Genomic DNA, 18,191 nt, shown 5'->3' with positions numbered 1-18,191 from the left:
TAAGAATATTAATGATAATCTAAATAGTTTATACTATTTTTTGAGTTCAGAGGAACATGTTTCTGGTTTGGTCTGAAGGGGGTCCTAATTTATCTGAGGAAGGAGTGACCACTTGTCCACTTATCAACTGTGTATGTATTGTTGTCTGTCTGTCTGCTGACTGCTATCCTCAGTTCTGCTTTAATCTTGTTTCTGTCTGAAGTCTTGTAATCTCAGCTCTCTGGAGGAGCTGCTAACTGCCTCTGTTGAAGACACTTTCAAAGCTTTTGTAGACTCCAGCACTAAGCCAAAGAAAGCATAGTCGATTTTAGCTTTAGCATAGATTATCGTAGGTTTATTAGTGGCTACTGTATGTGTAACTTGTAAGGTGCTTAAAATGCATTGAATTTTTGAAACGGGAATTTAATAATCAATAACAGTTATTACATTAAAGGAACACTCCACTATTTTTGAAAATAGGCTCATTTTCCAACTCCCCTAGAGTTAAACAGTTGAGTTTTACCATTTTCGAATCCATTCAGCCAATCTCCGGGTCTGGCGGTAGAACTTTTAGCTTAGCGGTGTAATAATCAAGGAACTTTGCTGCCGTAACATGGGTGCCGCAGGCGCAATGATATTATGCAGCGCATGAAAAAAGTCCCAGCTAGGTAACTTCCAATAAGCTTATTTTCAAGCGCTGAATATTATCGTGCCGCTGCTTCCCCCCTTGGGCCGGCAGGAAAGTTCCTTGATTACTACACCGGAATGAGAGTATAGTTCCTAGCCATATCGGCCTAGAAAATCGCAGCTTTTCATTTTCCTTAGTACACAATGTAACTACAGTCTTAGTACACGATGTAACTACAGAAGAGTCAAGTTTTAAATAGGAAAAATATAGAAACTCTTTTGTCATTTTTGAGCAAGGTGCTAACGGTCTAATCAGATTCAATGATCTATGCTAAGCTAAGCTAAAAGTGCTACCGCCAGACCCGGAGATTGGCTGAATGGATTTGAAAACGGCAAAACTCAACTGTTTAACTCTAAGGGAGTTGGAAAATGAGCCTATTTTCAAAAATAGTGGAGTGTTCCTTTAATAGCCAGCCAGTGTGTTTCATCCCACACACATAAAAAAAATTAATTTTGGACCTATTGGTTTTCCTTGGCTTTATTGATCTAAGGCACATCTTTAAAATGAATGTGCTGTGAATGCAAAACCTCATGTATTTTTGTGAGTATTGAACTATGGTGTTAATTTTCATATTTGTTACATTTGGGATCTTTTTTGTTTATGATCAATAAATTATGAATCATAACAAACCCATAGAATCAAACCAAATCATAAGCATATTTCAAATTTCATAATATATTGCATAATTTGGGTACAAATCATAATCAAATAATTTTATTAGAGCAAATATTGATGCAATATTTAGCAGTAGTTCTTAGGTTATGGACAGTGAACAAGCAAGTTCTTTGTATGTGCATTTGTTAATTGTTTGTGTGTATGTTCTCAGCTCTTGTGAAGGATTCTGATAAACTGTAACATTAAAAAAAACATTAGTGTGACGTTTCTGTGTGCTTGCATTATGAAACCAGAGAAATATTGAGAAATCTCTGTGAAAATGTATCAGAACATGTCAATTTACAATGGACAATAATACCCAGCATTGCAAACAGTGTTTGTGAGACAGCAATATTAATGCAGGCAATAACATGTAGTTGCCTATTTGTAGGTTGTAATAAATGACAAGAAGTCAGACGCTTTAGAGGCAAAATGGTAAATTTTCCTGCATTAGTGGCACCAAATGCTATTGCAAAAACAACAATCCCAAACACTCTGTCCATTTCCATTTGGTTGGACAAACAGGTTGGACACAATTACAGTTATTTATAGTTTATGCACATTAAACAGGGACAAATAATAAAAATAAAATAGTAGGATATTAAGTAAGAGTTTCACAATTTGAGTTGAATTACTGAAATAAATGCACTTTTCCACAACATTCTAATTTATTGAGATGCACCTGTAATTACTTGATCATCCTGTTCTATCACTGTTAAAATAAAAATACAGCGATGAATGAAATATTACAAATAACCAGTCCAACGGAAGCATTTGAAGAATGGAAGGATCACTAGAAGACAATGCAACCTTTTAAGCCCAGTGTGACATGCACGCATGGGTCGTGCCTCCTTTTCTCTGCTGCTGTCACATGCACACATGCTCTGTTGTGAACAGGATGTTGATCAGTGACTGACCTCTGCCATCAATCACCACACACACAATGCACTTCGGTGTAAAAATGCAAGCAGTTAGCTAATGTCAAACACACACACACACACACACATACAGAGCAAAGGACAATAGTCTCTCTTAAGTCAATGTATCAAGTCAGTGTGTCATGTATCTGTCCAGTACATGAATCTGTGAGAATGTGTATAATCTGTGTAACTGATATGAGCCAGGTTAACTGCGTGCACGTGTATGTCTGTGTGGTTGGACAGGCATGCAGACAGTGGAAATAATCTGTGGTATTTTATCTGTGGGTGCCTATGAGTGTGTGCATGTGTCTGTTTTTGAGCTAGCTGTTCTTTTAGCGGCAAAAAAGTTACCCTTGTTGACATACAGCTATTTTTTATTACTAAGAAGTTTAGAATAAACATTATTAGAGTTAGTCTGCATGCTAATTATAATTAACATAACAATAGAATACAATAGAGTGTGATCCATTTATCCACTTGGCTCAAAGTTCACACAGCAGCGCAGCGTGAGCTTACTGGAATAGATGCATTTACTCGCTGGCAAGTGTCTGCTGTGAGCACTAAAGAGCGTGGTGAGATCCAGCATGAAGCGCTTGAATTCAGCGAAGAACACAAATGATTTAAACTAGTTTATAGCCAGATTAAACAGTGCTGACAAACAGCATAAACGCTGTGCACGATACAGTCAGGGGGGGATTGCCATATGTCTTAAGTCTTAAATTGATGGGGTATATTTGTAGCAATAGCCAAAAATACATTGTATGGGTCAAAATTTTTGTTCTTTTATGCCAAAAATCATTTGGACATTAAGTAAAGATCATGTTCCATGAAGATATTTTGTAAATTTCCTACTGTAAATATATCAAAACTTAATTGTTTATTAGTAATATGCATTGCTAAGATCTTCATTTGGACAACTTTAAAGGCGATTTTCTCAATATTTATTTTTTTGCACCCTCAAATTCCAGATTTTCCAATAGTTATATCTCGGCCAAATATTGTCCTATCCTAACAAACCATAAATCAATGGAAAGCTTATTTATTCTGCTTTTCAGATGATTGAGATGATGTATAAATCTAAATTTTCAAAACATTTTGACTGGTTTTGTGGTCCAGGGTCACATATGACACTTTTATAAGCATTTACAATGACACAAAAAATATATGCCACAGCAATGCATAGTGCAACAGAAAAATTTACGTAAATCCACATTTTTTTTTTTATTCTTTTTTTTTCTTAAATTGACAAAACAGTACATTACATTTTAGAAAACATAGCATATCATTAGCAATACCAGTGTCTTGGGTTAAATAAACTGATAAAATACACATTAAGTATTGTTGAATATGAGTCAGAGAGGGATAATTTTGTGAAGAGGATGTAGAGTTACACTACTGTTCAAAAGTGTTTGTTTGTTTGTTTGTTTGTTGAGCACCAAATCAGTATATTTAAATAATTTATGAAGGATCATATAACTGAAGACTGGAGACTGAAAATTCAGCTTTGCCATTGTAATAATATTTCATAATATTACTGTATTTACTGTATTTTTAAACAAAATGCAGCCTGTGTGAGAATAAGAAACTTGCTTCAAAAATATTAAAAAATATTACCAGTCCCAGACTTTTGAACTGAACAGTATATCAAAAAATAATAATAAAGACTAGATAAAATGCTACTGAATTAGTCACAATTCAATGTATCTCTGTAACAGCATTCAACATCTTATTTAAATGGTTACAGTGAACTATACAATTCATATACTATACATTCTGTAGTTGTTGACAGGTGGAAAATAACTATAATGTGATCTGACATGAATTTATAGACACTGATAGTGAGATAAATGTGTGAACATACAGTATATACATAGACTGTTGTCATATAACCTGTCCACAATAATCAGACTCAAAGTCCTTTTAAGCTGAGAAGCAAGAGAAGCACACATACACACACTCACTTAAACCCAGCGCCCTTTTGAAAAACTCTAGAATTTTAAACATGAGCTGTAGGAATAAATCTCTCTTTTAACCTCAGGAAAATAATGATATGTGTTTGTCAGTTACTTGAGTGAATTAATACAAAGTATTTCCTGCGACTCATATAGTTATCAGTTGTATCATTGTTGTCTAAGGAAATGTAAGATGTTTTTCTTGATTATTATCAATGATGTAACCAAATACAAGGCCTTTTGTAATGACGCTTGTGAGATGATACTGATCTTATAGCTCATATGCAAAGCAAAACTGTTTTTAAATGCTCCATTACCTGGGATAACTTGACATATTTGCTTTTTTTTCATAAGAGACAAAGGAGTTTGTTTCTTATGTCTGTTTGATTGATGTGCATCTGTTCTATTTCAAACCCATGTATTAAATATCCATTTCAATTTTATATTTACACTGTGACTGTGATTTTAGATTAATGTGTGAAGTGCACAATTACTTTTTTCACTTTCTCAGTATTTTGAAGGATAATTAAACAATGTCATCATGAATCAGAATTATGACCCACAATGACATCATTTAGAACCACGTCTTGTGTGCTATCGCCATTTTTGTAATAAGTCACACCACAGTTTTTGTGGTGAATGAAATGCATGAGATGACATTTATAACTTTCGTCTTGCAAGAAATCTTGCTTTTCTTTGCTATCCATCTTATTTCCTTTCCCTGACTCTCTGAATTTGCTTTATCAGTTCAGCCACTCAGCTGCATCTACAGTCTCCACAGTAACCAAGAAACGATCATGAGGAATAAATCATAAATCATGGCTTCAGCATTTTATTCTCTCTGTTACTCCTGACTCAGCAGATAAGCCTATGAAAATTCCCAATGGGGCAGTAGGAATGGCCATTTTGGATGAGTCAAGGTTGAAGGGCTACTGGAAAATCAGACCAGGTGAATAAGTGTGTAATTAGCGTATGTTTATGAGCAATGCAGGGGTTTTCCGTGTTGACACATAGAGAAACATTAATTAACGAATACAGTGTAAAGCTCTCTTTTTACTACCTTATACAAACAAGACCAGAAATCATTCATTTCCAGTGGAGAGTAATACAGGAGCTGCATGGAGTTATGATCATATGTGTATGTGCAAATGTCAGGCTGCAATTTGAGCATCGTGTGCTTTTTTTTTTATATGATTCATACATAGGTATGTTATGATATGAATTGTGATACTGCAGCTTTAGTCAACAACAATATGAAAAACGTATGCGTTTGGACTTTGTGACCACCAGACTAGATGTGATGTATTGCAGTTTTTTTTCTCTGTGATTGACAGATTCAGTTTTAGTGTACATTATTCAGCAGTAGTGAATCCCCCTCCTAAAACGGCAATTCCCAAAATCCCTCAGCAGCCAGAGCCAATCAGAGAGCATTTATGCAGCCCACTCAACACACTGTGTAGCCGTACAACATGGCTGTCACGGCATGCCAGGAGGAAACAGGGTAAGTTCCATGTGCAGTTTATTAGCAGTAAAACAGGACAAAACAGAACAAAACGTTGCAAAATGTAATCCAAAAACCTGACACCGACAACACCAACCAAGAAGACAATATAATCCAGACGCCATGACAGACAGAGTGAGCATGGTATATATAGCTGGGATAATGAGTAAATGATAACAGGTGCTACTGATCAGAACAGAATTAATAAGCAGGGGACTATGGGAAATGGAGTTTAACACATACAACATAGAACAGACAGAGCGCCCTCAAGTGGCCAGTCCAGGGCACCACAACCAACACTGTGACAATGGCAGAGAAAGAGAATGATGGAAATCAATAAAATTTTTGGAGGTTTGGCATGAGAAGGCAGTAAAGGAAAAAGAAAATATTTTACAGAGTGGAATAAGGAGAGACCAAACACACTGAATTCACTCCTGCCCTCATCTCCCCCTTTTTACCCCCTCTCTCTCATTCGTCATTCATGATTAATGTGCTGAGACTGAATGAATGTTTAATGAGGGGGGGTTGGTTTTGGCTGCTGTATCAGCCTATGACAATGTGGCGCTGGAGCCTTAGTGACAAGATCCATTGCTCTGTATATTACCATTTTAACTTGCCTGAGTGTGTGTGTTTTTGTGTGTAAGACTGAAAGATAATTTTGAACATTTGTTCATGCATCAATTCCTGCTGAGCATCTCTTAATGTGTCTTCGTTGTCTGTCTCAGTCACACACACTCTCTCTCTCTCTCTCTCTCTCTCTGAGATGTGCATGCTGGGAGTGTGTATGCGTGAGAGTGGAGCGTGTTGGTGAAAGCGGGTGTAAAAACTTGGTGCTGTTTATCTTTCTTTTATTTTTATTTTCCCCCTTTCTTTGGCGATATTATTTCAGACTAGAGCGGCGTTGCGTAAATTTGACCGTGCTTAGCGCAGCTCTTTTTTTGTTGTTGGCCGACATGGCTGACTCTGTTCAAGATACGTCACACCTGACTCGGTGTAATGGGTGCAGGTGTGTGCCAGAACCTGGTGTAAGTGTGGAAGAGGTACTTGTCATAGTCAGAGAACAAATTGGATTCGACAATATTATATCATCTTCACAAATGAATAATGCGATTGTTGTGTTTCTGAAAACGGAGCAGTTAATTAATCAGTTAACTGAGAGTGGTTTATGGGTAAGAGAAACGTTTGTGCCCGTGACTCCTTTAGCTGCACCTGCAAGAAAAATATCAATATCTAATGTTCCGCCTTTGTCTCAAATGATGCCATAGTTAAAGAATTGGTGCGATATGGAAAAATTGCCAGTCCAATTAGGATGATTCCGCTAGGATGCAAAAACACTGCTCTTAAACATGTACTTTCGTTTCAACAAGTGTTTATGTTTTTGACTTCACCTGAACGCACTTTAGAGATTTCTTGAATAAGGCGATTGTTGTGTTTCTGAAAACGGAGCAGTTAATTAATCAGTTAACTGAGAGTGGTTTATGGGTGAGAGAAACGTTTGTGCCCGTGACTCCGTTAGCCGCACCTGCAACAAAAATAACAATATCTAATGTTCCGCCTTTTATCTCAAATGATGCCATAGTTAAAGAATTGGTGCGATATGGAAAAATTGCAAGTCCAATTAGGATGATCCCAACACGACTCTTAAACACGTACTTTCATTTCGACGACAGGTGTTAATGTTTTTGACTTCACCTGAACGCACTTTAGAGATTTCTTTCCGTGTCAATCACGGAGAGAATTCTTATATGGTATAGGCTTACGCGAGCACGGATAACCTTAAGTGTTTTGAATGTGGGGCGCTAGGACACAAACGGTTCTCCTGTCCACATAAAGATGCGAGTAACGATCAACAACAGTCAGCCGCTGATATAACTCAAAATGGATCTAATGCTAGTAACAAGAGAATGGAGGTTACAGTAATACAGCATGGAAAAGTAGCAGAGGAGCAGGCTGAAACGTCATCAAAACAAGTAGATGCGTCAGATGAGGTGAGTGAAAGCATTGGCAAGGTAAACATTGATGAGGAAGCTGGACGTAGTTCTGCTTTTGACGTGCATTCAAATGATATTACTGACAAATTTAAAAATGTGAATGATATTGAGGAAGGGGATCAAACAAAAATACAGGCTGTTGAGGAAGGCTCAGGAGATTGTAGTATCTCTCATACTGTCATCAGTACATTGTGTCTGAGGTAGCCTGTGCTCTCTTGAAAAAGCGGGTAAGATGGGGCTAGACCGACATCTTTTTCTTATGGATACCCAAAACCTTGATTTGTCTGGTTTGACACCTTTTTATTACTCGATGATGAAAGCATGGAGAATTTTTCATATGTCAAGGGAACCAATTAGAGCTGATGGACTTTGGGCCAAAGAAGAACCATTGTTGTTTAACCCTGTGATGGAGATGGAAATATTACAATCACAATGTGAGAGGAACGCTTTGAGGAATGCTGGAATTCTCAAAATTGGAGATCTAGTCACAACAGAAGGATGGATGTCGGCTGAGAGACTGGCTACGAAGATGGGTGTCAGGTCAATTCGACTGGCACAAAAGTTATTGAAAAGTCTTGTTGATTTGCTACCAAAGGACTATATATCTGTTTTGAATCGAATGGATGATAATAAGGAATTTTCTTTTCCAGGACTTGAAATTGCACTTGCTGTTGATGAATTTCAAGAACTAGCTTACTTTCAGAACTCCTCAACTTGGACTTTTTAGTAATGCTGGGAAACGAACGCTGTATATTTACGGTTCACTTTTGGGGGGTTTTCCACTGGGTACAGTACCTGGTACCTGGTACTTTTTTAGTACCACCTCGGTTGGGGTTCCAAGTGTACCGTACCATTACCAAAACGTGACGCTGATCATGGATTGGCCGGAGAAAATCGTCACTACCTGCGTCACTTAACTTGCGACATGAGACCCAAACAGAACCGCTAGATTTAAATCAGCACAGCCAGCGAAGGATCGAACGCAACTGTTTTGAACGACCACACCTTTTTTTAACAACCAAAAAGTGGCCGTTCCCCCTGTTGCGGAAGAGCAGACGTTCCTCTCGTTGATAGCAGAGGAGCGGATCCAGCGAGAGCTTGATGGGGCGATGCGGAATGAAAACGTTTTTTAGGAGTCGTGGTAGTAGAAGCGGCGCAACTATAACTACATGTGAATAATCCCGCCCACTCTAAAGCGATACTAAACTGCAGTGGAAATGCAAACCGAGCCGTGCTGTACCGTACTGAGCCGTACCGAGCCGAGTCGTACCACGCAGTGGAAAAGCGCCATAAATGGCAGGATATTTTGGTATTAGATTTTAGGTATTTGATATTAGATGCTTCTCCTAAAGGTAGCTGGAGGACCTTGTACAAAGCTTGTACAAGCCATACAATTTGTTACAAACCAAACAAATCCAATTGAAAAAAGGTCTGGAGACCTTCAGTGGAGGATTGTGCATGGTATAATAGCTACAAACAGACACAGAGCACCCATTGATCCACAGGTAGGGGAAGGGTGTCGTTTTTGTGGAGCAACAGAGACAGTTTTTCACTTATTTTGTCAATGTATGAGACTACAGCAATTGTTTGCTCAAATAGAGGAATGGTGTCAAACTTTGGGGGAGGTTTTTTCTATGATGTTTTTTTATTTATGGATCCAAATATTGCTGGAATAGAAAACAAGTTCACGTTTTAATAAATTTTTTGTTTGGACAAGCTAAAATGGCAATATGGCTGTCACGTAAAAGTAAACTCAGTGGTGTGGGGTCAACTGATGCTGTGTTAATTTTAAAGGGTTTAATAAAATCAAGATTGAAAATAGAATATGCATTTTATCACTTGTTGGAAGATTTAGAAACTTTTAATAATGTATGGGGAGTAAATCAATGTATCTGTGGAACTGATGATGATGGATCTCTTAAGATTTATGTTTGATTGTAATTTTTTTTTTTTCTTTAATGTGTTCATGATGTTAATTAATGTATGATGGGTTTATACTTTTGGTAATTAAAGTGGCTTGCAAAGTCAAAGTCTCTCTCTCTCTCCAGAAACATTTCTGGAAGGTCCTGGAGGAAAAAGGATGGAAAGTGACATGAGGACATTTAGCAGGACCTTGCCTACAGCAAGTGTCTTTGTCTGTTTCCATCTGCTGCCTCCATCATTCGCTTTTCACTTCCCTGTGTCACTCATTGGGAATGACAGCTAGAAATTATACAAGGCGGTGGGGTTTGTGTGTGGCAGATTGTGATGCACAGATTGAGAGAGAGTTGGATGGAGAAGTAGTGTAAACTGTGTGTATGTTAGCTTTAGCTCTAAAACTGATTTTGAAGTTGAAAAGCAGGTTTGGTGACTGCATGGGAAATTGTTGAAGCATTCTTCTGACATCATCGGATAACATGGGAGCTTTTTTCACGCTTTTTAGGGATCAGGTGGTGAACTTGCAAGCGCTGCCCCGGGAGGAGGCAGACCCAACCATCGCGCTGCTCTGTCCCGTTCGCGCTCTGCGCATTTACGTGGACCGTACGCAGAGCTTCAGGACCTCAGACCAGCTCTTTGTCTGCTTTGGAGGACAGCAGAAGGGAAAGGCTGTCTCCAAACAAAGACTTGCCCACTGGTTAGTGGAGGCTATAGTCTTAGCTTACCAGGCCCAACGGTTACCGTGCCCCCTCTGAGTGAGAGCTCACTCTACGAGAGGAGTGGCATCTTCTTGGGCATTGGCGCGGGGCGCCTTGATAGCAGACATCTGTAGAGCTGCCGGCTGGGCGACACCTAACAAGTTTGCGAGATTCTATAATCTCCATGTAGAGCCCGTGTCCTCTCGTGTACTCACCTCAGGTAGGCAGTAACACCGGACCCGCTCTGTGTCAATCACGCTTGCTGCGCCTTTCACCTCTAAGGACCGGATACGTGCGCTTTTCTGCTTCTCAGTTCAGTTCCCCATGGCGAACCCTGTTGAAGTTCCTCCTGCACCCTCGGCGGTCAGGCGTGGCGGAGCGCCAGATGCCAGGCTCAGCACTCGTGTGCATGCCCAAGGTCAGCCCTTGTGCTGGGCTAGGTGCCCGTGTATAGTGATTCCCCCTTCAGGCGATCCCACATGTGTACTCTTCCACGGTACGGCTCCCCTCACGGTAAGCCCGTGTCTTTCTTTTGTGTAGTCGTCTCACCCCAGGCGGATTGATAACGCCTCCTTTCCCTCCTTCAGGGAACAAGGGTTACACAAGTAACCGAGACGTTTTACAGTTGCATTTCATATAAAAATGGCTGCTTGTGATGGTCAGTCTTGTGTGTGCTTTTTGGGTGTTGTTTGTTAAAGGTAAAGTGTGCAGTTTATCTCCGGGCCAGTCTGTGTGTATCCGCGCACTTCACACATGCTTATGTGTTACAGAGTATTAGTGAGGTATTATAACATGACACATTTGGCTTGGCAGCTGTCAGATATTAGCTTTAGAAGGAGGTGATTATCTCACTGTATTAAAGGCTGTTCATCCATGCTTAGGAATCTCATTGTAGATGTGTGTGTGTGTGTGTGTGTGTGTGTGTGTGTGTGTGTGTGTGTGTGTGTGTACAGGTTTAAATGGTTTATAAAAATGTGAACACTAAAATCTTTTTTTTTTGAAAATCTAAATATGCAGAGAGTTTTATGTGATGGATATGTTTAGTGTAAGGGGATAGAAAATACAGTTTGTACAGTATAAAAACCATATGCCTATGGAGAGTCCCTGTAAACCACATATTCAAATGTGTGTGAGTGGTGGTGAAAACTAAAAATATAATGTTAGAAGCCTAATGTAAGGAACAGAATAAATCCTTTTGTGGGAGACGTTGAGCTTTGTAACTCTGCAGATCTTATACATGCACAAATAGCTACATAACGCTCTAAAGATAAGGAAAAATAGAAATCGCATCATATGACCCCTTTAAACCCCTCGCAGAAGTATGCTTGTCAATGCCGGTATCAATTGTTGTTGCCATTTCCAGTAGTTTGTCGTTGTTCTGTCTCATCCATTTCTTTTTTTCGACTGTGAAACAATGGGCCAGGGTAGTCTTGCCACATTGTGGAAAAAAACAAATTAGCCCCCTCAAAAAATTTGAGGCCCATGTGCAAGCTAAGCGTACAAAGAACACATGGTTAGAAAAATTTACCTGTGGGCATCCAGCATGCACATATGATTACATTACATTTACATAACATGCACTGTATGTAAAAACTAAAGTATACTTTGGCCGATACTTTAGCAATGTGCTAAAAACACCTTAGCAACCACATAGCAATGCCCTAGCAACCATCCACGACACCTTAGAATTGTAACACGTTGACATTTTGTATGGGCAAGTGTAACGGAGGCCGGCTGTTAAGAGCTGAGCAGGTAAACCTCACTCCCCTGATCTCAAGAGACGCACTAGCGACTTACTTTAGAGGCTGCAATCTTTAGCGTACTTGTTAGTGCACCCATGCCGGCGACCCAGGTTCAAGTCCCAGGGGGAGGGGTTACATAGGCACTGTTCACATTTGCTTCAGAAGAATATTTAGACATGACGTATTGCCTAAAGGCCCACTCCCACCTCCACATGAATGTTCGGCAGGAAAATCCAGTATGGTTAAATGAGAACTGTCTCTTCAGACCAATGCAAATAAAATGGCATATGGCTGGAAGAAAATGCAATTTTACTCTCTGGCAGTAGGTGGCAATTATGGAAAAGCAGAAATGCAGCAGTACACAAAGACAGCAGTATATTATGTTATTTGCTTATCAAGATGCTGATATGCCCTGTTAAGGCCCCGATATACTTCAAATAAAGTTCGTTTTCGTTCTTCATTTGGGGGCAAAAAGAAGTTCCAAAAGGCTGAGCGACGGTATACTGTTTCCGAACATTCCGTAGATTAATGTAAATATGTGTCGCGCTGCTCACGCATATCCCCTGAAGACAACAACGATGAAATGATGAAGTGTAGGCAATCTAGGTGTGAGACGGGCACCAATGGTCAGAATATTATTGACAAAAGTATAATGATTAGCAGCAGTACAGAGTCAAGTATCATGTTTGCAATACAAAAGAACCATACAATTTCCATAATCAGTCCTTTATGGGAAGTGAATGGCTCATAGTCTGAGAACTTTAGCATGATGTGGAAAAAAATATTGGAGTAAGTTTGTTACTTTATTTTATTAGTGTTCATTTATTTTATTAAACTGGATAAATTGTTACACCTTTTTTATATTTTATGTGGTGTCATGATTTACTTTTGATAAAAACAAAGATTTATTATTGTTTGTTCATTTGGCATTTCATTTATTGTATACCCTTTAAATTCGCTTATTGAAAGAACAACAACAGCAGCAGCAGTATGATGTAGCATTTATTTGAAACCCATGTATTTGGTACCTGATGCCTTATATCTTTAATTCCTTTCATTCTTTTCATGGCTTTGGAAAACTTGTCTCAGATGTTTCTCTGCGTTGCTTTTGCATAACTCCGAGTCGTCGACACCAAGCTTCGTTGCAATTTCTTTCTAGGAATTAAATGCTTTCTCTGAATCTTTAAAGTCTCTCCGCGAGCAATTGTACAGGTGCGGATATATTTGTGCCAGCTCAGCTATTCGACAGTGTATTTATGTTGCTAGTGACTAGGAGATGTTGTTCTCCTTTCTGACCTCCATTGAATGAGAAACGAACCGGGGGGAAAAATCACACATCTAAGAAGGTGGAGTTCCAGAACACACCCACCGATTGCATAACCGCCACGGACCAATGGAAGCTCAAAGGTGTTTAGGAGTCTAAATGAACTCCCCCAGAAAGTTTGCTTTGGTCAGCTGTTTCGAACTACCTAAACGAACTCAAAACGAACTTTGTTTCGGCCTGATTTTGTTCGAAATGATGTCATATCAGTTCGTTCTTCAATTTCGTTTGAAGTATATCGAGGCCTTTAGTATTGTTTTTTGTTTTTATTTTATTTTCTATTAATATTCTTATGTTTGCTTCTGTATTTTATGTGCTATGACTGATATTTGATATAATTGCCTTGTGTTTTCAGTATTCAAAATGTTGCAATAAAAACACACACACACTTAATATTTCTGACATCTGCTTGTCACAGCGAAGTCTAACAACATTTACACATTTTCAAACAGCCGTTCAGATTTTTTTCACCTCTCTGTAGAAAATCTGTCGCATTGATGGCATTCAAAAGTTCTTGTCTGTCTGAACAGATGTATTAACTGCCATCATTCAAATAAAATGTTTATCGCACCAAACTTTCACACCAAACAGCCATCTTGGTTTGAATAGGCTTTAATAAATAGAGATTGTTTTAGTGTTGGTAGAATTGTGTCCAAATATTTATATGCAGACCTGAGCTACAAAGAGTATGTGTGCAAATAAAATAAGACATGTTGGATGATTTACTCTGAGATTGAGAGTAGGAGAATCTCTGTTTAATGTCATCTCATGATTTCCGACACTGAACAGACGGGAAACAGGATATTAACAGTCTGAACTGCTCTAGAAATGAGCATTCATTTAGTACATAACATTTCTGTTTGTTTCATGGTGAGAACAACTTGTAAAGAATCAGATCCGACTTGTATGTTTCTTAGTGTCACTTACTGTAATACTCTGACACTCACATCACATTACAAGATGAGTGTGAGTCGTCCTCTTTTCTCAAATCTTCTCAGCCATTCTCCTTCTCTTGCTGTTTCTGTATATATTTCTCTAATTTCTTAAATACACAACCATGGATATGATTACAGTAATGGAGCAAATGAGTGTTTCACATTTAAAATAAAGAGGAACAGATTAAATGCAGTGTAGTGCAGATGCTGTATTAAATTCGCCATGGGCATCAGATATAGCACATCTTAAACAGCATTAAAATTTCAGAGCCTCAACCCACATGCTAATATACTGTACATATCTGAACAGAATTACTAATCCTCTCCAATGCTAAACAGACATACAGAATGTGTGTATGTAAACGTTTGGCTATTCTTGATCATCACTATATAGTAAAACCAATTTGTAATGACATTTGAAATAGTCTTCACTACTTGAAAGGTCCATTAATCGTATTTTGAATCATATTCATGAAGCAAGTTTGATTAAATCAATAGGTTTGTGTGAGAGTTAGGGTATAGAGTGTAGTAAAATCACTATCTTAGAATGAATAGCTTCAGAGGTCTGTGTGTGCATGAATGTAAGGAAGAAAGTGTCTGTTTTTATTTTTAATATATATTACTCATAAGAATTAATTTATGTTAAATTGCTATGATAAATCTTTTGATATGTGAGATTTAATCCATGCTTCTTTCTTTTTCTCAGCAGACATTTCTAGGCTTGCTTCCCCTGATTTTAGCGGCGTAAATAACTTCAGCACCTTCCTGTTGGACCGTGAGTCTGGGATGCTCTACCTTGGTGCGCGGGATGCGGTCATCGCTGTGGATACTGCTAATCTATCAAAGAGGAAGATGGTGAGCTCTCTTTTTTCTTGCAGTGAATGTTCCACTTTTCTTAATTGTCTATCTTTATTATTTATATAATAACACTTTATGGTTACATTTGTTAACATAGTTAATTACATTAATTATGAACTAACAATGAATTACAGCATTTATTAATCTAGAGAATGGAGTGCTGCAGGAATGATTCCTAAAACCCAAAAATGTCTTAGTATTTCTGCATTTACGTTTCCACTGTCCCTATGTCAGTGATTTTTTTAAATGGGTTTTTTGGTTAAATCAATCAAGATATTTTCACCTTTTATTCTATGATACAATGTGTGTTAATAGCATTAAATGGCAAAAAGGAAAACTACTTAATCTACTTACTAGTTTGCTGTTTTTCTCAAGCTTTATTTTATTGGGTTTATGCTCTCACTCTTGCAAACTAATTCAAACCTTCCAATCTGTAGATTTTAAATAAAGACCAAAAGAGTTGTCAGAAGCTTAATGGCAGTGATGTCAAAGTCAACCGTTTTGTCATTTGTTTTAAAGCCTAACTTTAGCTTTTTACTTCTGTTGATTGTATTTAGGTTTCAAAATTAATGCAGACCTCTTTTCATTTACATATATTAATCCTAACTAATTTGTTTCTAACATTTTAAGTTATAATCTAAAAGTATAAATTAACAGTACCTGTATTATGAACAAAAGTAAATGAATACATTTATAAATCTATTCATTGTTAGCTCATGATGCCTATGCATTCAATAATGTTAATACATTTTAGCCTTATTGTCAAGTGTTACCATTTACGCTAATTGTAGAGTACAGCAGAGGCAATTGACCCTTCGCAAAGAACCGCTCCCCCTTCATTATTGTTGCTACATCCGACAAGCCATCCGCTCTCACGCCACACCTCATGTTCTCACGCAGTGAAAAATTGACACTGGCAATACACCGACAGACAAGACAGAGCAGGTTACTTTTGGTATGAAACAAAGTGTCAGCTTTCAAATTTCGTCTCTTTTTTTGTCTCTCTTTAATATTTTGTTATGGATCGCTGTAGCGCCTCAGTTCAAGCAGCACATGAAATGATCATCTCTTTCTCTTTACTAGTTATAGCACAAAATAAACATGAATGAACATCAGAAGGTATCTTGTTTTAACCGTGGAAATATACTTCAATGCACACCATTTATCAAGTTCAAGTCCACCGACGCTAATCTGACAAATTGGAAGATTTAGCTTTATGATTGGTCAGATCAAATGATGAAATCAGTTAAATCATTACATAAAATGCTTTGTGCCACATAATAACATCCAATCTGCACACCAACACGCTCACATACAGTCATCATAACAGACAGCCAAACAGGTTTCAGTACACTGCTTCTCATCAAGCTAAACTAGAAGATCTCATCTCTGGTTGCTAGTGCAGCTCTCTAACCAAATTAACCCTCCCCAACGTCCCTCCCATTTCCTCCAGTAGCCACCTCTCACTGTCTCCTGTCATCAGAGTTAAAATTCATCACACACTGTAATGTGGCTTCACGTCCGTTTACCCTCAAGCACACATGAGTGTGTCAGAGCCCAGGACATGCTTGCAACGAACCTCCATCTGCACTATTCATTGTCTGGAAGCAAAATTACTTAGTGAAGTGTCATGTAATATTAGATATTAAGATTAAGGAGAGCTACTGTGAGAGCTACGGTGAGATCATTGCACTGATATAATGATAACTTATTTTCTGTACTTAAATGTACAGTCTTGTCCCTAGGCAAAGTGTTTTTAAATTTTTGGGGTTAGAATTTCTCTGTAAAATATTTTTAGCCCACTGAAAACATACACACATTATTTTAACCTCATTTCTATGTAAAGAATAATGTACAGACCTCCAGGCAATAAAATAAAAACCAAACAATTCAATAAGAAAAGATGATCGGGTCTTGTATCATCCTAAATGGGTGTAATTTTCCAAATAAAAAAATAATTAAATGGACTTGAAATATTGATTTGGTTTAAAATTATTTGATTATGTGAATAGAAAAACCACAGGGTGCTGCGACAGATGTGGAAATACCAGTGTAGAATCTCAATATACACAATTTTTACACAGCTCTCTGGAATACTTGATTCTGATTAATCAGTCACGGCATTGTGTGGTCAAATATTTTTGTATAGTGATTCTATTTATCTTTATAAACTGAATATTTGACTGTTTTCTCTGACAACCAGTCTCCATGTAATCTGGAATTTCTTCATGAGTGTAAAAGATTTCTGCACACAGATTTTGCTACAGGTTCTAGCTGGTCACACAAATGCCATGTTGACTAACAGAAAGTGGCTAGATTTTGAAAGTGACTTCTGGGTGAGCCGTGAATAGGTACTTTGACAATGAAGAATTAACCTTTTTAACTGCAAAATTTTGCCCAAATTTCACAAATGTGAGTGCAACTTATAACAGTGGTTCTCAACCTTTTTGACTTGAATGCCTGCTATTACAAGCCTAACAACACAATATTTGAATGAAAAAAAGATATGTCAGTTTACATCTTCATGTTTTAGCATTTTAATTAAAATAAGAGTTATATTATTTTTAAATATTTATAATAATTGAATAATTTATATACGTTTAAGTTATCCTGCAACCCTGTTAAAAACCACTGGTGTATAAGACTATACTATACTCTCTTGAAGCCATGTTATAGCTTTGTCTGAGGAACATGCTGAAATTTGAGTCACCATTTACTGAGAATTCATACTTATGTCACATGTTTTTTTGTGAGAACTGTCCCTTGAAATCTGTTGTTTAATGTTGTGTAAATGACCACAAATGTTATTTTCAGATTCTGGCTGAATGTATTAATATATTTGATCACTAAATAAGTAAATAACATTTACAGGTACTGAATACACAATTTTTAATGTGTTATAATCCTCTGCATTTAACTGGTCAAATATGTTTTACATATTAATGACTGACATGGTTTCATTTTAACCTAACACTCTGAAGTACTGATCTCTCTCTCTCTCTCTCTCTCTCTCTCTCTCTCTCTCTCTCTCTCTC

The 18,191-nt window shown here is 37.8% G+C and overlaps 1 protein-coding gene across 2 annotated transcripts in view; it reads left to right on the top strand.

Moving 5' to 3' along the window:
- LOC107569067 (semaphorin-4F-like) overlaps positions 1 to 18,191 on the top strand; it is an 87,577-nt gene that overhangs the window by 52,683 nt on the left and 16,703 nt on the right. Inside the window, exon 2 of one of the 2 annotated variants that reach the window (XM_016255068.1) lies at positions 15,008 to 15,153. In XM_016255068.1, coding sequence (XP_016110554.1) covers positions 15,008 to 15,153 — 146 coding nt within the window. Of the gene's footprint in view, positions 1 to 15,004; positions 15,154 to 18,191 lie in introns of both variants that reach the window. The other variant, XM_016255067.1, reaches the window with a different exon arrangement.

Source organism: Sinocyclocheilus grahami, unplaced genomic scaffold (genome assembly GCF_001515645.1).
Source record: "Sinocyclocheilus grahami isolate Dianchi unplaced genomic scaffold, SAMN03320097.WGS_v1.1 scaffold1308.1, whole genome shotgun sequence".
In the NCBI taxonomy this organism is placed as follows: domain Eukaryota; kingdom Metazoa; phylum Chordata; class Actinopteri; order Cypriniformes; family Cyprinidae; genus Sinocyclocheilus; species Sinocyclocheilus grahami.
This window is presented reverse-complemented; position numbering and strand designations above follow the sequence as displayed.